This window comes from Gopherus flavomarginatus, chromosome 8 (genome assembly GCF_025201925.1).
Source record: "Gopherus flavomarginatus isolate rGopFla2 chromosome 8, rGopFla2.mat.asm, whole genome shotgun sequence".
Taxonomy (NCBI): domain Eukaryota; kingdom Metazoa; phylum Chordata; order Testudines; family Testudinidae; genus Gopherus; species Gopherus flavomarginatus.
The window spans coordinates 26,337,035-26,359,984 of record NC_066624.1 but is presented as its reverse complement, the minus strand read 5'-3'; the positions used below and the strand labels follow the sequence as shown (position 1 = coordinate 26,359,984).

The following is a 22,950-nucleotide window of genomic DNA, read 5'->3' as shown; positions in this document are numbered from 1 at the left end:
GGCATTTCTGTTAGCCACCTGGGGAACAATAAAGACGTCTGACACTGGAAGCAGCGTCATCACTTGCTGGTTGCACAAGAGGCCCTTTGTAACTACAGCCCTTCACAAAAGATAAATCATATGTTTATGAACTCCCCCTTCAGAGCCTCAACTGATAACTTACTCCTACAAATTGTTGTCTAAACGCTCACTTCCCATGCTGTCCACCTGTACGCCACTGTCCAGGGCCGCGGAAGGGTATCAGCATGATAAAGAAACATGGGCAGAGGATAAGGCCAGAAGCAAGAAACTACCTGAAGAATTAAGCAGCACAAGAAAATTTATTCTTTTAAAAATAGAGAAAAATAAATACAGCCATCAACAACACAAAGAGCCACTTTCAAATGAATAGGACTTTAGGAGGATCAGGGAAGTTTTGCTCTGATCCCTCAAGTAAAGGCCCCCCACTTGATGAAGCTTTGCCAAATCATCACTCCATGACAAGTGCACTCTCTGATATTTAATGTAAATCAAGACAAATTGTCCAGTTCACTCCCCTTCTACAGGTGAGCCCCCAGCAGAAGCCAAGGACCACCCTGCATATGTACAGCTATATACTCCCGTTATATCATGGAGTGCACTCAGTTGAGACTCTCCTGCCCTACTCATCCCTTTGACAGTCAGCCCATGTTCTTTCGGTTCCCATATCCCTTTGGGTGTGTGTCTTTCCAGTCCTCCCAGGCTCGAATTCTCTGTAGAGTTTCCTCATCATCCTCTTCCACCTTCTTCTCCTGCTGCTCTTTCTGTAGCTCCTCTTCAGAAAGATTTGCTGATGGTCAAGAAAGAGAGTAAGCTACCACACAGGGAAACGGAAACAAATAAGAATCACCAGTCAAGTTCTCTGCAGTGATGACTCCTGGAATATGACCTTTAAGAACAAAGGACTTGCCAAATGGGATCATCCTAATGGCTCATCTAGATTGGTAGCCTGTCTGTTGCAGAGAAAGGTGCAAGAAAGTCCACCGTGGCCAATGATGAAACACATCCATAGGGAAAGTGTCTTTCTAACCGCCCCCTGCCCCAGTTAATGGCTGACTTATGCCCTGAAGCACAAAGGCTTATATCCTTTCTGTTTTTCTACTCAAATATAACTGTGGATACACTCAGTCATATAAGTGTCTAATCCTTTTTTAAAATCCTATTAGGCTCTTACTTCAGAGATGATGTGGCAGAGAGTTCCAGTGGTTAATATGGGGGGTGGGGAGGAGAAGAGTCCTCAGTTTAGTATATTACTCCATAATTTATTTGCAGTAGTGCCGACAGTCCAGGGCCCCATGGTGCTAGTCATTTCACCAACTTACATATACGTTCTTTGGGGCTGGGACTACCTTTCATTTTCATTAAGCATTCCCTGTTTTTGTATTATGAGAATGGGTCCTCCCATTTACCTTTTGTGTACCCTTTACTTTCTTTGCATCTTAGGTTTTGTTTTTAAATAACTATCATATCCTCTTTTATTTCTCTCTTCTCTAAACTGCACCATGTACCTCTTCAAATAGAAGTCTCTCCAAAACCTTTCATCACTTTTGTGGCCCATATACAGACTCTTCCATTTCTGGTCAGCCCATCTCAAAAAAGATAGAGTAAGTGTGTTCCATTCTGATCTAAGAGAAGGTGTGCCCTGATCTATATTATGGCAATATGTTTTCAGTATTATTCTCCATCCAACTCTTTATACATCCTAACACGGTTTGCTTTTTGAACTGCTGCTGCATATTGAACAGGTGTATTCATTGAGATGTCTGCAGTGACACTCAAATATCTTTCCTTAGTGGTTCCAGGTAATTAAGAACCCAGTTCTATGCATGATGAGTTCAAATGATTCCTTCTGAGGTACACTAGCTTACATTCCCCCACACTCATCTGCCATCGTGTTGCTCATTCAGCTAGGTTTGTTGGGTCCCTCTGAAGTTCCTTGCATTCTTCACTCTTCCCCCCCTTCCTTTTGTTTTCTGTTTCAGAGCCACGGCAATACTTTGCCTGTAACTCTACTGCTACTTAAGTTTTCTTAATAGCCTCTTGTGACAGACTTTGAAGGACAACAGGTTACAGCATATCTGGATTTTCAAAAAGCATGCCTGTTCCTATTTTGTTAGCAGGCTCACAGAACACTAGTAAATTAAAAAGTCAGACTTTTTCCTTTACAAAAGATGTTTCAGCCTGTCTCCATCGTATTATGTTTATCTGGTTGTTTTACAATTGTGCATAATTGTTTCAACCAATTTTCCTGACACTGCAATAATGCACACTGGTTTGCGATTCCTAGGATCATTAGCACCCCCATTTACATTTTCCTTACTGCTCCATACCTGCTGCTGTCAGAGGGTTGCCTTTGTTGGGCATGATGCCCTGTTTACAGCGCTGTTCGTACCAATCATTTACTGTCATCGTTGCCAGGCTAGGATAGCCAGCTCCTAACACCCTGAAGGAAGAAACAGATAGTTAACAAAGCTGCACACATGGTGCACATTCTACGTCAAGTTAATCCTCCTGTTGCGGCCTCATATCGCAGGTACCCACACCACACCAAGACAGTGTTTCCAGGGCAGCCCCAACTTATCAAGCATATTCTCACCTCCCATTCAAGAGAATCCTTAGTCTGTTTAAATGAACCGTTCTGATTAGTACTATGTTATTTTTCCTGTTGAGTAAGAAATAAAATAAAGAGGAAAGCATGACCCTGTAAGTTCCATACAGATATTCACCTCCTTTTGGCCCATTTGGTAAAGGCAGGATTAGACTTAGAATCATTGACCAAAAAACTCTTCCCTTATGATGCTGCAGTGCACAGAAAATCATCTGCCTGGCTGATGTTCTCCCCACAAAGTGACTGCATTTCAGTGGTGGTAGCTAATAAATTTGCAAAGCTGTTGCATTTGCATGAGGGGCACTTGAAACACACAATTATAAAAATGATTAAGATGAGTTTAGATCCAGTCACATATCAAATTAACAAGATTGAGGATGTCATTCTGGGGCCAGAAGATAGTTAAGGACTTTAGAACAGAATGCCTTAGAATTCCATTCCTGCAAAGATCTCTGTTGTCTAGTTAAAGCAGTACAAATCATTCCAATTTCTCCACAGGCTTGACAGCCAGAGTTTATAGTCTGATCCTTGTATTCAGCGTCTTTCTTCTGGATCCTTTGTGAACCACGAGGTCATCCTGACCACTGGACTATTAGAGATTCTTCTATCCTCCTCAGAGCAAACTCCTTTCAGTTTTCTTGTAAACAAAAGGAAGTCCCAGCAAGGAACTATGTTCTGGAGTCCCACAGAAAGAGACAGAAGGGCCAGACAAGGCCACTTCGGTCATCACTCAGAACTTTATGAATCCTTCCCACCAGAATCTCATCTTCCCTGATCTCGATTCTGCAAGGATAGTGCCTCAGCCACCTTCTCAACGAGTCTGTTCCACTAACGCATTAGTCTGACTTAGCTTTTTGATTCCACAGCTTCTGGCCATGGCTGCTTGCTCTACTGTCATCTCAGAGTGAAACAACTCAGAGCTTTGCTTTAAACTGCTCCCCAGAGAATAACTTAGACTCGCTTCCAGTCCACTGAAGATGTTTCTCTTTCTACAATATACACTTTGTTCCCCTCCAGCCTGTTCTTGTTTTCTTCAGGCTCTTGGTCTGACAATAGCCCAGGACTACTGAATCCTCATTACTTCTGTTCATTATTAGGCTCATCGGTCAAAGTCAGGGTGTATCCGATGCAGTCTCCTGCTGCTTTTAGCTCATTTCCACTTATTTGGCTTATTCATTTTTGCATCTAATGGCCATAATGAAGATCTGGCAACAATCCATTTTATTTACTGTATCAGTCAATGAAGAACACAGATTTGGATGCTTTCATTGATTTCCCTTTCCTACAGTCTTCCCATTTAGTAACTTTACACACATACCCTTCCATCTCCTACAGCGCCTGCTGTACTGTGTCACTGCCTCATCAGGATAATTTAAGCTCACTAGGAACAGCAGAGGGGCAAGTATCAACCTCTGGAAACATTTTTTTTTTTAATTTTCCCCCTCAAATGGGACATTACAGTAATACTGCTATAAGGTTAGAAATGTCTCTTCCTCCATTTCCTGTCTTGTTCTGTCCCAAAGCCTGTAATGTGGCCTAGTGGGGTTCTATATCAAAAAGGATAGGGAAACAGCAAACTGGTTGCATACTGCACTTTGCCATCTTCTGGGAGAGGGCTACTTCTATTCTGGAGTCTGTCACTATGGGCTTAATCCACACTCCCCGCCCCGCCGTGAACTCTGGATATATGCTGTTATTCTGCACAAAATAGTTGTAATCAACATCTTCTCTGAGGATTTGGGGCTCAGCAGTTGTAGGTCAAATCACTAATGGCAAGGAATGTCTAATACATGTTATGATACATATACCTACTTTGGGACACCTTACATTTATCCTGTAACGCTATGCAGGACTGTAGTGTGGCTCGGCCGCGGTGTGTCCCTCAGCGGGGCTGTGGGGTATCCCACCGCCTCGCTCTAGTTTGCCAGCCGGTGGCTCTGCTGTCATGGGGAATAACGCACACTCAGTTAGAGGGGTTCAGACCCTGGGGCGGGGCTGAGTCAATAGTCCGAAACCAGCCCAGGCCCTAGGTCAGGGTGGGACAACAAACACTGAGTCAGAATGCTCAGGCCCTCAGGCAGGGCTGAGCAATACTCCTAGGCTTCGGCCTCCTCAGGCCAGGGGAAGGGGGAGTCTGCCACCCCGGAGTGGGGTGGCAGGGGGGACGCAGGCCCTCCCACTCCACTGCATCCCAGCCCAGGGCCCTAGCAGCGGCTGAGACTCGCTGCTGTCAATGGGGATCCTGGCCGCAACACACTGACATTGGCTCTGGCAGTGTTACAGCCAGACTGGGGTCGGCTGCCCCCGGGCTACTTCCACACTCCCCCTCGTAGGGTACCTGACGCGTTGTAGCGTCATCGGCGGGCTCAAATACCATCGGTTCCTCTGGGTAAGTAGCCGATGGTAGCTCACCAGCTACTCGGGGTAGCTGGCGCGGGGCGGTCCCGGCCAGTCCTCCTCGGGGTAGCTGGCGCGGGGCGGTCCCGGCCAGTCCTCCTCGGGGTAGCTGGCGCGGGGCGGTCCCGGCCAGTCCTCCTCGGGGTAGCTGGCGCGGGGCGGTCCCGGCTGGCTGGGTGTGAGCTCCGGTTGGCAGCGGCCGCAGATGTCTGGCCCGTGGTGACTGGGCCTCGACTGAGCTCTGCAGGCCAGCTTTTATACTTCCAGGTCTGCGACGTGACCTGAGGGGCGGGCGCAGGTCCCGGGGCTCCGCCCACAGTTGTGGTAGGGGAGGTTCGTTCGTCAGCGGGGCTGTGGGGTATCCCACCACCTCGCTACAGGGACATAAACATGGTTTGTGCTGGAACTAATGTATTTACACAGAGTTCAAGCCTACAGCAATTTGCTCTCCAGTAACCTTATATCCACAGAGACCATCCCAGAAGTCTAAAAGGCAGAGACCTGCTCAGCTCTTAGGACCCTTGAAGCAGCATCCATTCACCCCAAAGGATAAGGACAGACAACACCCCTGTAGACCACCAAGCAACTAGGAACCAAGCTCAGAATCCAGTCCTTTACTTAGCTAAACAAACATTTTAAGATCCCAACAAAGGCCATACTGTGAACATGGCAAAAAGCTTAGGCACAGGATGGTGACAAAAGACCTGGCAACCATACTCTTCCCGATACAATTAACTGGTAGGTATACAAATATAAAATCCTGAATCCATTCAGTGCACTTCCTATTAACAGCTAGAATTAAGGAGTTATATGTGTTTCTCAAAAAACACAGCAGACCTCTCTAGTAGATAATATCTTGCTTCCCTATCAAGGTTATTTATTTTGGCTATATGACAGTCTTCTCCTGAGTTTGCCATTAGACTGATGGACAGATTGCTTCTGAAGTCATAGCTTTCATTGGCTCTAACGCATTGACACATCACATTAGAGACTGACATTGACAAACTACAACAGTTACCCAGATCCCTGAGCACAAACATGCACCTCACTCCTATGGAGAGATCCAAAATCTCAAGCTTTGCCGGAGTAAAATTTTCTTTAAACATAGGACGAAAAGGGAATGTAACAAAGGTGGAGCAAAGAGCAGCATAGTGGGCCAACTCAGACTGCCTACTAGCCACCAACCTTCTTTCCTTTTTTGGCTCTGTTTCAAGCCCTAGATTGATAAAGGAAGTGCTAAGAGACTCAACCAGTGAAGCCTGCTAAACAACCAGTGGGGCCCCTTGACGATCAAAATACAAAAGGAGCACTTAAAGACGATGAAGTCGTTGTGGAGAAACTAAATGGATTATTTGCTTCAGTCTTCATGGCTGAGATGTGAGGGAGATTCTCAAACCTGAGCCGGCTTTTGTAGGTGACAAATCTGAGGAACTGTCACAGATTGAAGTGTCACTAGAGGAGGTTTTGGAATTAATTGATAAACTCAACATTAACAACTCACCGGGACCAGATGGCATTCACCCAAGAGTTCTGAAAGAACTCAAATATGAAGTTGCAGAACTATTAACTAAGGTTTGTAGCCTGTCCTTTAAATCGGCTTTGGTACCCAATGACTGGAAGTTAGCTAATGTAACGCCAATATTTAAAAAAGGGCTCCAGAGGTGATCCCGGTAATTACAGACCGGTAAGTCTAGCGTCGGTACCAGGCAAATTAGTCGAAACAATAGTTAAGAATAAAATTGTCAGACACATAGAAAAACAAACTGTTGAGCAATAGTCAACATGGTTTCTGTAATGGGAAATTGTGTCTTACTAATCTATTAAGAGTTCTTTGAAGGGGTCAACAAACATGTGGACAAGGGGGATCCAGTGGACACAGTGTACTTAGATTTCCAGAAAGCCTTTGACAAGGTCCCTCACCAAAGGCTCTTACATAAATTAAGCTGTCACGGGATAAAAGGGAAGGTCCTTTCATGGATTGAAAACTGGTTAAAAGACAGGGAACAAAGGGTAGGAATTAATGGTAAATTCTCAGAATGGAGAGGGGTAACTAGTGGTGTTCCCCAGGGGTCAGTCCTAGGACCAATCCTATTCAATTTATTCATAAATGATCTGGAGAAAGGGGTAAATAGTGAGGTGGCAAAGTTTGCAGATGATACTAAACTACTCAAGATAGTTAAGACCAAAGCAGATTGTGAAGAACTTCAAAATGATCTCACAAAACTAAGTGACTAGAAAATAAAATGGCAAATGAAATTTAATATGGATAAATGTAAAGGAATGCACATTGGAAAAAATAACCCCAAATATACGTACAATATGATGGGGCCTACTTTAGCTACAACGAGTCAGGAAAAAGATCTTGGTGTCATCGTGGATAGTTCTCTGAAGATGTCCACGCAGTGCGCAGAGGTGGTCAAAAAAGCAAACAGGATGTTAGGAATCATTAAAAAGGGGATAGAGAATAAGACAGAGAATATCTTATTGCCTTTATATAAATCCATGGTACGCTCACATCTCGAATACTATGTACAGATGTGGTCTCCTCACCTCAAAAAAGATATTCTAGCTCTAGAAAAGGTTCAGAAACGGCCAACTAAAATGATTAGGGGGTTGGAGAGGGTCCCATACGAGGAAAGATCAAAGAGGCTAGGCCTCTTCAGCTTGGAAAAGAGGAGACTAAGGGGGGATATGATAGAGGTATATAAAATCATGAGTGATGTAGAGAAAGTGGATGAGGAAAAGTTATTTACTTATTCCCATAATACAAGAACTAGGGGTCACCAAATGAAATTAATAGGTAGCAGGGTTAAAACAAATAAAAGGAAGTTCTTCTTCACACAGCACACAGTCAACTTGTGGAACTCCTTACCTGAGGAGGTTGTGAAGGCTGGGACTATAACAATGTTTAAAAGGGAACTGGATAAATTCATGGTGGCTAGGTACATAAATGGCTATTAGTCAGGATGGGTAAGGAATGGTGTCCCTAGCCTCTGTTCATCAGAGGATGGAGATGGATGGCAGGAGAGAGATCGCTTGATCATTGCCTGTTAGCTTCACTCCCTCTGGAGCACCTGACATTGGCCACTGTCGGTAGACAGATGCTGGGCTGGATGGACCTTTGGTCTGACCTGGTACAGCAGTTCTTATGTTACTCACTGCTTGAGTAACAACAGTGATGCTGCTATGACACACTGAGGGCTCAGAGAGGGGCAAAGGAAGCCTTGCCAGCTGGGAACTCTCCCCAGTTAACGAAATATAAAGAAAACAGACCATAGATATGGTGGTTCTCTTGGACCAGTGCACTCCACAGAGAGATGCCAGGACAGCATATTGGAGCATGCTGGTAGAGGGGAAATAAAAGGAAAGGAAAAGTGGGAGGAGGTATCTTACAGACTCTCACCTCACCACATACGATAAAAGCCATCATGATGTGGTGCAAGTATTGAAGAAATATTTCCTTTGGACGTGGAAGGATGCCCTGAGCCCAGCTTAGTCTTTTGTAAACGCAAGTGCTGTATGACAGAGATTGCATCTAACATTATTATGGTGCAACATACTTAGCCTGCATGGCGTCTCGGGTGAGAATGAAAGGTTTCATTGCAGTCCTGGGATGCTGAGAAGTCTGAGGAGGTGCTGAAGCCTTGAGATGGGAAACAAAAAGCAAACAGAAGATTTACATTCAGAATAACCTCCCCTGCATCCCCCTCCATGTCCGCAAGTGCAGAGCATGAGAAGAGTGCCACCTCTGCAGTCAGAGAAACATACTGAGGGTACGTCTACACTGCAGCTGGGAGGTGTGATTCCCAGTGAGGAGAGCGACCTGTGCTAGCTCTGTTTGAGATATTGTGCTAAAAACAGCAGGATGGATGTTGTGGCACAGGCAGTGGCTCGGGCTTCCTGCCTGAGTCCAAGGCCGCCTGATTCCCTGTGTTGAAGTTCAGATGGCTAGCCTGAGCCACCATCTGTCCCACAATGACCACACTGCTGTTTTTAGCATACTTGCTCGAGCAAACCAAGTGCACTTATCTACTGGTGATGGGAATCACGCGCCAGCTGCAGCATAGACATAGCACGAGTCTGACAAGTTCCGGCCTTAACCCATGCTACGCCGTTAACTTCCTAGGTGAGCTTCAGCATGTGACGTTACTTCCCTGTGCCTCAGGCACTCCTGTCCTGGGTGAAAGCAAGAAGCTGATAAAACATGAGGCAGCTGCAGTTGAGCTAGACTAATCTGGAGGAAAGAAACAAGACCAATTATTTCTCCCAGAGACCAAACATGGCACATCTGCCACTCAGTAAATCCTATCACCAACAGTAATTCTACCACCTCAAAGCACTGCAGATGAGCAGAGCGCTGTCACTCCAGCTGACAGTGCTACAGAGACAGGTCACTGAAGTGCACAAAACAAGTTTACATCCCAAATAAAGCTGGAATATTTTATGCAATATCCATTTAATGTGTTTCTAATTCTAACCAGTAGACATTTTAAGTGAACAGCACAAAGCTTGAACTCTTGAAAACAGCATCATTCTGTGTGATACAGACGTTGCATTTGCTGACGGGGCTTTTACTGTTTAAACAGGGTCACTCCTTTCAGATGGCACCTGGACATTCTGAAAGCCAAGATTGCATGCTTAAAAAATCACTGGTTTATTATTTTAACTGTGGCAGATTTATTATTTTAAGAGTGAGGGACTGACAATCTGGCATAGTGTAGAGAAACAGGGCAAACCTGCTCCAGCAATCTTTAAATGTACCTCTAGTCTGATGTGCAACACTTTGCTGTTGCAAGCCTTGACTGTCCACAACTAGAAAAGGTCATGCAAATTTGCTCCTGGTTTGTTAATACAGACAAATATCTATTAGACATTAAACGGAGATCCCTCCATTCATTTCACTTGTGATCTATGTAGGATTTTAACCCATGACTTCACATATGAAGCTCTGCCATTGAAACCATCCAAAAATCTTTCTTTTTGTTTCAGGCTCACCAATGTCAGTTATCAACCTACAAGACCCACACCCCACGAAATATCCCAAATCTCATACCTGTTTTAGTGCATTCCTTCCTCTCAAAATCACCATTTCCTGGTCAATGCTCTCTATTTCCTCCAGGCTCGTTGTGATCCACTTCTGGATTTGCAGCATGTAGAATTCCCGTATCTGTTCCTCCTCCGCCTGGCCACTCTTCAAAAAAGCTTTCATGGAGGCCAACCTATTCTCCACCTCCTTCTTCTGCTTGTATCTGCCTCAGGGAGGGAGAGATAGGACCATTTAAGGAGCTTCTTTCAAACAACTTTTTAACAGATAGTATTCTGACACAGCTGACAGTACAGCAAAGAGAGTTCAGGATGTTGTTACAGGGTGGATCACACTTTGTTAGAGAAATTACCTTTCGGGACAAGTAGCTCTGAAGTTCAGAATTAGAACATATCCCAAAAGAACTACAGCAGCGGCTTACGGGGAAAAGTAAAGCAATATATTTCAATACAAGTCAGCACCTTATGGCCAGCCCACTCTCTGGAGACTATCAGCAAAGTGCCCCACAAACTAGTTTGAGAACCCTAACGTGGAGTACAAGGACACTCTTCCCATACTAATCAGTACTAATCAGCATCCAGCAGGTGGCTTTATCTTCTTGACTAAAGGCCTTCCCTTTCCCCTGTAAGGCTATGAGAATATATAAAGTCACATGCATATAGCACAATCCAAGAGGGAAATCTGCTACAGTCTCCCTTTCCTCTCCCCTTCACTTTGTCCGTTTATGATCCTTCTTTGACGTGTCAGATCAAGTTTAGATTATATGCTCTTTGGAGCAAGCAAGGGATCTTCACCTGTTTTTGTGAGGTGCCTAATGCAATTTTTGGAACTCAAAAAAAATATACAAAAGGGCAGTTTTTGACAGCTCATTGCTGCAGTGTGGGTAAGAACAGACCTTAGCTGCAGGTATATCTTATTTAACAGCAAAGTGGAGATATTTCAAATAAGATGCTGGCTGAGATGTCAAAAAGCCTGCTGACCATTAACGAAAACCAGAGATACAATTTTAAAGTGAGTACGTTGCCATCTTAAGGAAACTAGCATTTTAAAGAGAAAAGTCATGCTGACAGGATGTGTGAATAACTGCAAATAAGGGAGTACTTAACACCCAGGAACTTCTCCAACAATAGCCACTATGGGTACCTTGTGTAAAAACCACATTAAAAAAACCACCCATGGTGCATAAAATATTACAGCAAAGGTCATTTGGTTTTTCTCAAGTAAATTTTATTACGGTAGAAAGCCACCTATGCATAGAATAGATAGTGCATGGGCACAGGCAATGAGTATCCCACACACAATACAACCAATACTCCTAATGGAGGGATTACCTGAAGTAAAGGGGCACTCGAACTTCATGGCCTAAAATCTTTACTGCCCCTGCTGAGAGACCACCAACATGAGAGCTAATTAAACCCTTCTTAGGAAATAAAGATATCAGAGAGGATCCTATAGGATGCAGTAATTCCTGGCTAGACAGAGATCTGGGCTTCAAAGTCTGAATCCTTGAGTTCAAAGTGCAAAAGGACACCTGAACTAGAAAGCAGGGAGCTGTTTTATTACTTTATGGGATTATTATTTAAATAAAGTATGCTTCTACGGCTAGCCCCTTATGCCCAGTTTCAGTGATTAACAAACTCAGCTAGGGAATCGTTTCTGGGGTCCTCAGAATAAAACATTAAGAACCAAGGAGAGAGAGACTAAGGGGGTTGGAAGTGCTGATCATTCAGGAGAATCTCTTACTAAAATCAATACTGAGGGGCTGGAGAAGCATAAACGTAAGCAACAGAAGGACCAGACCTCCAACTTCCCTCCAGGAGCAGTATAAGGGAAGTGATCCCATCCAAGTGACCTTTATACTTTGACGTAGGACAATCCTCTTCAAATAAATTACTCCAAGGACACCACACGTTTTATTACTATTCCCCAGACTCTAGAATTCTACCACATTCCTTCCAGTTACAGTTGAGGGCCTCCATGCACTTGGGGTGATGGAGGGTGAGGGGGAAGAGGAGGCAGGAACATGCAGGTCTGGAATATAAGGATGAGGTGCCATTCACCTGAACTGAGGTGTACTGGTGAATCCACATAAGAAAATCTTGCCCAGTCTGTGTGAACTATGCTTGTCTTTAATCGAAGTCAATGTGATTCCTCACTGCTGACATCAAGCCAACTTCCCAGATCAGACTGCAGCTTGCCCTTGAACAGAATCTACAGAGATGTTGCCTCCCCTCCTCCTCCCATATACATATTGTAGCCAACAACCTTGGTCTCATAGCAAGAACTGACCTTATATGTACATCATATCTTATTATTCAATTTGAAAAATAGGCATTGTTTAAATTGTTGCATTAAAGCTTATGCTAAAGAAGAGGTAGCAGTACTGAGGACTTTGATAAGTGTATGGTGTTCTTCCCCCTCACAGTAAAAAGGTTGTGGAGACAACTGGATCAGTGAAATGATGCTATTTTACCATCCCAAATCCATTTATCTTAGAAAATGAACTCTCTGGGGCTGGGACCATGTGTTCATATGCAGCTCGGTGGGTCACTAAATTTGGCCACGCCTGAAACAGAGGCTCTGGTAATATTTCTTTTCCTCTCATTTACAACTTTAGGCTCCAGTCTGGTAAATACTGCACAAATGGTTCCTCTCTGTGCAGGATGGGGTCATAGTTACCTGAGTGATTACAACTACTAAATAGACGTTGTAATCAACGTGCCTATTAATGAATGCTATAGTAAATCAAGGGCTCTCCTGCCCAGGGAGAACTTTATAGCATTAAATGATACCTATGGTGAATATCTTGAAAACTAGAATGCACGTTATTTAACAAATGGATGATGAAAAACTGTTTTTTCACTTTAATTACAATTCAAGCTATTCTCTTTACCATTTTATAGTCTTCATTTCTATAACATCATACTGTACATTTTGTACTATGAAATATTCTCCTTTTCCACCCCTACTTTTGTATCTGCAACTGCTTTAAGGTGGGGGCGGGTGGGAAGACCTACCTTTCAATTTTTGCTTGTCTACTAGATGCCATGGCCACGAGACTGGACTGTCTGCCAGCTGGGCCAGCCCCGGAAGTACTCTCTGTAGGCTCATTTTCATTAGGACTCTCTGGCATTGGTGGAAGGTGGAACTTGCCAATCTGGTAGGTCTTGCAGAGCTTCAGGAAGTCCATGAAGTGAGCACGAGCACTCTGCACATGCTCCAGTCGCTTGCTGAGATTGACTTGTTTCATGGTGAGGGCTCCCAACAAAGCAGGTAGCAGCAGATACTTCAGGTCAGCAGATGCAATCTCCTCCAGGTCTTCATTTTGGCTGAAAGAGAAATAAGATCTTCTTGTACCTCTGCCCTATTGGGTTCATGCCTATGGCATGTATAGGAAGAGCTGTAATCTCCACATCTCTGCCATGGGAAGAGGACCAAAAGGAAGGGATGGATGGAACACATTTCCTCAGCTGAAGACTGGAGTGCAAGCTCTGAAGTCCTGTCTAAACTAGGATAAGAGATGGGTTTTATAAAATATGTTAGCTAATATTTTATATCACCATAGCTTTTATCTTAGCCTAGACAAGGCCCCAGATACAGTAATACTCACAACATACAATGCTCTTTAGCAACTGATTTAGGTCTTTCTGCATCACCGTATTCTATGGATTGTTATGCGCTCCTAAAATAGTTGTAGACCAGCCCATTGATTAATGGGGGCCAGTTTTAATTCTCTAACTTGATTTCTTGCTAACAGGACCAGCAAGAAAATAAATGCAGGATGCTTTGCATGTAGGTGATGGAGCACTTCATGTTACTATGAAGCAATCCCTCTGACAGACCAAGCCACAGAACTGATGGGCTATGAAAGCCAATGCCCCTCATCTGCAAGGTGGTGGCGACATTCCAGGGTAGTTTCTCCATGGGGGGTGGGAGGGCTCTGAAAAATAAAGTAGTATAAAACTAGTATGTAGCTTTCTGCTTCTCTATCAAGAATGTTGTCCATGGTTTTTTTAAATATTGCACTTTATGAAGTCGAGCAAATATACACATCTTATCATTTTGCACAAAGCCAAAACTGTTCTGACATGCTTTGAAATGCTTGTCGTCTTCTGTAAAACTTAACCACTGAACTGCCACAGAGGTGGCAGCAGGAGTTCTCTCTTCCCTACCACAAACAGTACATCTGGGATTTTCATTCATACCCGCTGCTTGGAAACGATACTTACCGGAGAAGCAGGATTCAGTGATCCGAACATTGGGAGTCCCAGACCCTAACCAAAGCTCTGCAGCTACCGCTCCATAATCTTGCCTCTATTAGGGATATTTTGCAAACCCTTTTCACTGCTAGTGGCACCAGTTCAGGTTCCTACCCCAGCCAGAGGCCCGGTGTAAGGGAGCTGCTTCCTACCGGGGACATTTGAAGATCTGGGAAGGGTTCAGTGACGTGGGGCTTCAAACACCCGCGGCCTGTCTAAACCTGCGCTCCCAGGACCGACAGCAGGCTCCGAGACTGACCGCCCGGCCCACCCAGGCGACAGGCAGCAGGCTCGGCCACCGAGTGCGCGGACCGAGGTAGCCCGACTGCTTGGTCGAGTCCGCAGAGCCCGGGCCCGGCCATCCAGGGGAAGGGGCCGCGGAGCCCGGGGAGAGGGGGGCGGGACCGGGCCGGCTGCCCGGGGGAAGGGCGCAGAGCCCGGGAAAAGGGGGGCGCGCCCTGAAGCCTCCAGCCCCCGAAGGAGCAGCTCGGCCGCGCACCTGAAGAGGTCGAGCTGCGCTACGCCGCGGGCTGCCTGCTGCAGGAGGTCGAGCCCCCGCCGGACCTTGTCCTGGAGCGCCGGGGCCCCCGAGGAGGGCTCCGTACTGGCGTCCACCTCCTCCAGGAGCCGCCAGCCCGATTCCAGCAGTTCGGGGAGACGCGGTGGCGTCTCTGCTGTCCCCGCCGCCATCTTAGGAAGGTGCGCGGGGCCGAGGCGCAACTCCTGCCGGGAGCGGCACAGGCGCGCCCGGCCGCCATATTAGTAGAGGCAGCCCTGAAGTGACGCGCCCGTTCGCCATCTTGGTCGACGAAACAGAGCGAGTTGCGCGGAGGGTTCGGGGGTTGAGGCAGCTTGTGGAGAGTCTCCTCGTGGGCGACCCCAGGCAGCCCCGGCTGATGTACCTGGGCTGCCGCGCCTCTGGCGCCAGCGGCGGCCTTGCACCGCACAAAGGCCAAAGGGCGCCTGCTGGGCCTGGCTTCCAGGTGGGCTGGGCCGGCGGAAAGCGAGAGTCACACCCAGCGTGGCAGGACGCCTGGGTTCCATGGCCAGCTGTGCCCGGGATGGTGCCCTTCCATGGACTGCAACAAATACCTAAACCAACCCTGTCAATTCATAGGAAACACGTGTGTCAGCCATAATCAACTCCACTAGAATGTGTTACTGTTAATTGTATAGTGGTTGAGCAAACTGCCTGACTCTACAATTCTACAAAGCCTCCAGGAAAACGTGTATGTTACCTTTCCTTACCTATGAATTCCTTATAGGAGCAGCAGCAAAAAGAAGACTGTGTGTCCTTAACTTAGTTTTTATTAAAACTCTATGACCATCTTCACACTAGAAAAATCTGACATGCTGATGACTTTGGATCGCTACCATATGCCTGTAACACATCTCATATTGGCACATGACATTGCTTTCCACAATCCACAGACTATCTTTAGAAAAGAAATGATCAATAAAATGAGGTTAATCAAAAATGCCCTAAAGCTAAAAGTGAAATAAAATCCTTAGAGGTGGCTGGGATGCTATTAAGAAAAAACAATAATGGAATCTCAGAAGAGATGTATACTGCTGGATAAAAAAGGAATCAGGAAGCACGGAGGAAACCAGTATAGTCAGAAGGCCAAAGTTTGAGAGGCTATTTAACCAAACAGAAATCCTTCAAAATCTGTAAGTCTGTCCATCATGAGCCCAAGAAACAGGAGCATAAATTATTGCAGGCAATAAGCAGTAGAGAAGTTAGAAGGTCAAAATGGAGTTTGAAGAACAAATAGCTAAAGAATCTAATTTGTTTTAATGCCTTATATCAGAAGCAGGAAGCCTGAGGCTATGTTTATGCTACAATCTTAAATTGACGTATGTTAGGTCGACTTATAGCCACTGCATTAATTACTGCAGTGGCTGATGTCCACACTACCCTCCTACTGTTAGTGGAACACGTCCTCACCAGGAGTGCTTCCATCGAGTGGCAGTGTGGGAAACAGATCCAGAACTCTCAGCTCTGCACAGCTCCCCACTGGGAGCCCAGCTGCTCCCTGAGGCTTCTCATCTCCATGTTCCCATCTGGGAGCAGCGGGCTGTGATTTTTCCTCCAAGGACAATGATCAATATGTTGCCACCAGTTACAAGTGACCATGCAGCTTTCTCAGCAGTACCTTTATTCTTAAGGTAAAAGCATTACAGAAAAAATGTATAAAAACAATAAAACAAGTTTAAACACACACTAAACATACCAGGATTCACCCATCAGTCTTATGGTTAGAGTCCTACGTGGATACCAAATGTATATCCGCAGATGCAGGTATAAAGTGGATATCCAAGGAGTTGCAGAGCTCTACCGGGAACAGCAGTAGCAAAAGGCAGCTGCACATCTGGCCACCGCTCACATGAGCCAGCGCCTCACACGGGCAGCTCCTCCGGCATGGCTGTACCATCCCTGCCCACTGGGGCAGGCACCAGGCTCAGTGGCAGCTGTCCCTGGTCATGCTAGACTGGGAGCATGAAAGTCAATGAGTTTGGTGCCCATTCCCATGGGCAAGGCTATGGGCGATATAGCCACACTGGAGGAGCTGCCCGCACGGGGCACTGGCTCCTGCAAGCAGTGGCTGGACGTGCAGCTGCTTTTGCCGCTGCTGTTCCCGGTAGAGCCTTGCAGCTCCTCAGGTATCCACACCTGCAGATATAAATTTGGTATCCACGCAGGGCTCTACTTACGGTGCCAAAGCCTTCAGCAGGAGTGGAACTCCCTTAGACAAAAATTTTGCTGGATCAGAAAGAAAATCCTGTGTCAGCTTAATTCAGCCTTTTTATACCAAAAGTTCCCGCCCCCATTTTTGTCTTCCTATATTTAATACAGAGGTCCTCAAAGATACTGCATGGGGTTGCAATTGTCTCCTTGAGTTGAGGCTATATTGTCTCAGAAAGTGTTACTATGCTCTCGAAAAAAAGACTATGAAGCCAGGGTAATTTAGTGAATGGTTTGTTACTTGTCTAATTATACTCTGTAGCGCAAGAAAGCAGTGAACCGAGTAAATATATGGAAAACCTCCAAGGTTTGTTTAGAGTCAGAGAGGCTGTTTGTTCCCCTTCTTTTTTTGTTTTCAGTGTTGGTTTTGGTTGATATGCCTGGGCCAGGAAGGAGGGGTCTTAGTTTCCTAGTAGTCCCTTTGAGGTGAAAGAACCTACTCCTTTTCTTTTTTCTTTTCTGTTCTCTGCAATAGCGGAGACAAATTTTCAAGGCCCTGGAAATTCCCAGTGATATCTTCCAGTTCACTGAAGTGGAATAGATAAATCAACAGTGCAGCCTCACCTGCAATACTGTGTATGGTACTAGTCACTCCATTTAAAAAAGGATATTGCAGAACTGGAGGCAGGGGTCAGAGAAGAGCAATGAGAAGGATCAAACATATGGAAAAACTCATAAGAGGAGTGATAGAAAAGACTAGGATTAGTTACCTTATAAAGGAGACAAATAAGAAGGTATATGATAGAAGTATCAATGTTATAGGACAGGTAGATTGAGGGCTTCCATTCACCTTGTTTTATAATGTAAGAACAAGACAGTGAAATTAAAAAGTAGGAAATGCAAAACTGTTGAAAGGATATACTTGTTCATGCACGATGTATTTAAGCTGTAGCGCTCATTGCCAGTGGAAGATATGGACAAAATCTTGACAAGATTCCAATAGGGATTGGGAATGTATACTTCACCTTATGGGTTATTGCCATAGTTTTAACATTTTGGTGGTTATTTTTTAAAATAAATTGTACCTTTGCATATGTCTGGAGCAGCATTTCTAAACCTTGACCATTATCAAAGACCCATTTTACCTCAGGAATATACCATTTGCCTGTGTACAGGGCAAAGTCTCATCCTCTGTATGTTCAGGTAAATTAACTGTGAATTTCAAGAAGCTTCCATGGGCAAAATTCTGAGAGAAGCCTGTTCCTGCCAGCCTGGTCACGACTCCCACTTTCATGGTCCCACAGTGTGCTCTGTGCATTTTTTCACTGTTAGTCAGGAAGCCTGTTTGTTTGATGTTAGTGCTTTATATGGGGGCTGTGTATCTGCTCCAAGCTTTTGGTGGACACATGAAAATGATCTATTGTGGACAATTTTATTTACAAGCTTTGCCATGCATCTTCCCTTGTTAGCAAAATGGGCAAAGTAGCAGGGCACCATCTTAAACCAATGTTACTTTTAATTCAGAGAAAACCTAGCTTTCCTAAAGCTAATTGTCTTACCTTTCCCCATGATTTTTGCTCCAATTTCCTTTGCACAGCTCTCTGAAAATGTATTTGTTAGACCATTGTTAGTCTCATTTTTCCCCATTAACCTTACCAGGAAGAAATTACAGTGAAAATGAAAATCTGGATGCTGCACCCATAGTCCTATTGTGTGACAGGAGAAGAGCAGGGAATCCTTTCCAATAAAAGCTTTATAAAACTGAAATATCGCATATTGGCTGTACTAGAAGCACATGCTGGACACAGACACACGGTCCATTGATATGCTTTGCCTGTTGCACTTCCCCAGATGGAGCTAATTCATTGCAAGACTGAAAGAGCAGGAAATGCCTGACTGAACTGCTGCTGCTCATTGATTTGGTGGGAAAAGCCAACCAAGACCATAGTAGCCTTTGTGATTGGTCTCTCAGTGAGGTGCAACACCCCCACATACTGTGTCTCATCCCAGGGATTAAAGTAACTCTTGGTGAGGTGTGGGTTCCGGTTTTGGCCTCTCCCCTCCCTTGAAGAAGCCAGAAGCACCTATTGCAAGATCACCAGTAATACCTTGATGCTGCTGTATTAGAGCTAGTGCTGCTGCAGGTTTTTTTAAAGAGGTTTTTGCTGTACTGGATTATTAATAATAATAATAAGTAGCTCATGATCTAAATCAGACACAGACAATCCAGTACAGACATGGATTCAGCCCTGGAAAGGTGTAGATTTTCTTAAAAGTAATATTTTGTTTTAAATTTCTGTAGCCTGTCATCCAAATGGATCCCAAACCTCTTTACTAATGAATTATGCACTCTCTATTTAATCATTTTACCCACTGCATAAATGCAGCCATCTCTAGACTGGGACACCACACAGCAGACCAGTAGAAGAAGAATCCTATCCAACTGAAGCGGGGGTGAGGGGGGTACAGCACATCGATTCGTCAAGAGGGGCGAGTACCTCCCATTGAACCACCCACTGTTACTTCTAGAAATGGGATTTCAACAGTGTAATCCTCTTCTAGGACACGCAGCGCCCCAGGTGATAGCAACAGAAGGACTTGTAGGGTATACTGGCTCCTCCATCATTTTAACCATTGTGTAACCTAGACTTGCTCTGAGCTGGTTTAGACAGCAGGAGCTGGCCTGCAACTACACTCCCACTGGTGAGGCTAGCTGCCGGCAGCACCAGTGGGAAATGTTAGGGAAAAAATCTAGTGTAAACACAGGCTCTTCCTTCCCAGACTGCTAGGCTAGGTGCCCACGATACGTTAGCAGAATCAGAGAGATCTACATGTGGTAGTTGGCCCCAAGCCTCACAGAGAGCGGGACTAGTATGATCCAATTTCCTAGCAATAACCTGTGGGCTAGGCCCTGACCAGCACAGACCCAGTCTCTTGCCAGTTTTATTTCTCTACCACAACCCCATCCTGGAGCTGGGAGCATCATACTGCTGAAGGTGCCAACTTTCAGAGGACATCAGACCAAACCCGATTACTCAGAGCGTTTTCTGAGACGTCATCATACTGAACCCAGGTTCCTAGCCAAATTCCAATGGGCATGAATTCAAGCTCCCTAAATGCTGCCTACATTTTCAGTTGGATAAAGGATTCTACTTCACTTCCTGTCCTAAACACCTGTATACTGATGCTGTTAAATGGCTACCATGCTCCACAGATGGCTACCCCACAGGAGGGTTGGTGAGGCTAAAGTAAATAAACCCTCACATCCCCTGGCATAGTGGGAGAGAATACAGGGCCCTAATATGGGGGTACACACAGAGCACCAGGGAGAGGGTGGTGGGGAGTTGCAGGGAGCCCTTGAAATAGAGAGGGATGGGACAGTGGCCCACAGCGAGTTTATAGAATAGAATAAGATGAGCCCATGGTGTGAACTCAGCCGACAGAAGCGATGAATTGTGAAGCAACTCCCACTAGCCTGTACATAAACAGACTTAGACTTCAAATTGGCTGCAGTGGAACCTCAGCAGGATAACAGCCAGAAGAAACAACAAACAGGAGTCAACTTCTTGTAGAACGTCAACCAGTCATTTGTTTGTCTCCCTTTGGCTTGGGGTGGGGAAATGGAGGCAGGGAGCTGCTCTTTCCTTTCTCATAGGGTCATCTGTTTTGCTGTCTTAAACAGCTCCTCTAGCTTATTAGAGTACTAAGGTTAGCTCAGTAATGAGGACCTTTGTCATTTTATTGTCCTAGATCAGCTAAACCAGAGAGGCATATGTTTGGTATTAACAAGAGTCGAGCCCTTAATTTCTTCCACCTGGACAGGCAGAACTCTTTTCTTTCCCCCTTCCCCCAATGAGGAAGCCTCAGCTGTTCTCAATTTAGCAGGATTTCCAGGCCTGTGAAACAACTCTCTCCACCCCGAAATGTATGTGTGTGCACATGGTAGGAGCAAACCTGCCCCTGTCAGTGAATCCAGGGATTCTCCAGAAGGTGTTTATGGAGTGGATGTTGCTATGGGCAAGTCTTGTTTAAAAATTAGCACAGAGTCTGAACAAAGCAGCATGACAGAACCTGCCCTAAAGAAGCAATTGTTGGCACGTAGCAACTGAGTTATTTTGCAGTTGGATATTAGGAAAAACTATTTCACTAGGAGGGTGGTGAAGCACTAGAATGGGTTACCTAGAAAGGTGGAGAGATTTTTAAGACCCAGCTTGACAAAGCCCTGGCTGGGATGATTTAGTTGGAGTTGGTCGTGCTTTGAGCAGGGGGTTGGACTGGATGACCTCCTGAGGTCTCTTCTAACTCTAATCTTCTATGATTCTCCAAGGACAACAACAATGTATAGGGGAGTTGAAGAAAGCTAGATACCCCCCACTCTGCAGAGCTGAAGCCTTCGGGAGGAGGGTAAGGGACGCTGCTCCATTTAGAAACAGGGAAGATAAGATGAAGGCCACTTCCATCTTTCCTATTGATGGCCTTTCTTTGTCTGCTAACTGGAACTTGCCCGCTCCTTGAAGAATAAATCCCTTGCCCAGAACTAAAGGAAATCCTATGAAGTGCCTGTTCTCTTATCAGGCTCAACAACTGCTCACCAGATCTGATGCTCCCTCTTTGAAGTGGTGCTCTCTGGCTAATTGCAAACATGCTGATGGTCAGGCATAGCACCCCACCCCTTTGTATTGTGTGTGAGCAGTTTCAGTGTAGATTATCTGGGGTGGGGTCAAACAGGCCTAGAGGAGCATTATCAACATTAGCCAAATGTATCCTAGACTGAAAGATGAAAGGAAATAATGGGAAGCTGAGACAATGCCCCTGCCCCCCCCCAGGTCTTGTCTAGAGTGAGCAAGCAGGTCCACCCAGCAGTGTGGGCAGGCTCTTACCTGTGCTGTTGAATTGTCAGGAGCCCAGACCTTTCCCCTACTGTGAGCTATGGCTCCTGTTTTCACCTGCTGCCCTCCTAGGGCTAAAATGAGTTAGATTTTCAGTGACAAGGTGGGTGAGGTAATATCTAGGGTGACCAGACATCCCATTTTTAAAGGGACAGTCCTGTTTTTTGGGACTTTTTCTTATATAGGCACCTATTATCCCCCACCCCATCCCATTTTTTCACAGTTGCTATCTGGTAACCCTATATCTTTTATTGGACCAACTTGTGTTGGTGAGAGATGTAGCTTTCAAGCTACATCAGCTCTTCTTTAGGATTCATTAGATTTACAGAGCCACTTACAGCAGGGGTGGCCAAAGGTATGGGCTCTAGGCTGGATATGGCCTGTATCTGCCTTTATATTCAACATAGGCACAGCCAGTTCTGACTACCGGTATGAGAACGCAGCCTAGCTGCTTGGATAGTGACTGAGTATTGCCTAGTGGGACATCTCTTTGCAGGCTGCCCCTTCATATTAAATAATGAACATAGTATGCGGAAGCAAAAATGGTTCTCCTGCACATATATGTAATCATTCACCAAGCTCTTGCTCACGCTATGATAAGCCTTCAGCTGCAGGAGTAAACAAATAGAAGCTACAATCTGCTCCATTTCATGCAAATTAGGGGGTACTTAAAGATTTCTGGTAAAAAGAGCATTCCACCCCAACCCACACAACCTACCTTCTCTAGTTCTGTGGGACTACCATCAGTGAGGGGATGAGGGCCAGGGATCCACTACTACCCAGATCATTTATCTATTCCCCTATTGGGGAAGAAAGACGACACACACCCTGAGGCTGCAGTGGCAGCTGACTAGCTGCCTTTGGTTGGAAAAGGAGGTCTCCCCTGCCTCTCAGGGGAGCTATAGGATATTGTGATGCAGGGCTCCCTCAACCTCTCTTGCCGAAACTGTTCCACTATGCTAAATAATAAGAGTAATTGGAGCTGGGGGACTAGACACTGGGTCTGACCCCCACCCCCACATTCCCTCTCAGCTTCAGCCCATGACACC

At 45.4% G+C, this 22,950-nt stretch overlaps 1 protein-coding gene across 2 annotated transcripts; it reads right to left on the bottom strand.

The window, feature by feature from the left end:
• Positions 1 to 301: 301 nt before the first annotated feature.
• On the bottom strand, positions 302 to 15,038 carry IGBP1 (immunoglobulin binding protein 1). Of its 2 annotated transcripts, none has more exons than XM_050965196.1 (6): positions 14,826 to 15,038; positions 13,085 to 13,396; positions 10,077 to 10,272; positions 8,584 to 8,666; positions 2,349 to 2,461; positions 302 to 808 (listed from the first exon to the last, which is right to left on the bottom strand). In XM_050965196.1, exons 1-6 carry the CDS (start codon positions 15,014 to 15,016, stop codon positions 660 to 662), a joined length of 1,044 nt encoding a protein of 347 aa, XP_050821153.1. In that variant the 5' UTR covers positions 15,017 to 15,038; the 3' UTR covers positions 302 to 659. The 2 variants fall into 2 exon arrangements, with proteins under 2 accessions (XP_050821153.1, XP_050821154.1); XM_050965197.1 differs by lacking the exon at positions 14,826 to 15,038 and adding an exon at positions 13,678 to 13,697.
• Between the last annotated feature and the right edge of the window lie 7,912 nt (positions 15,039 to 22,950).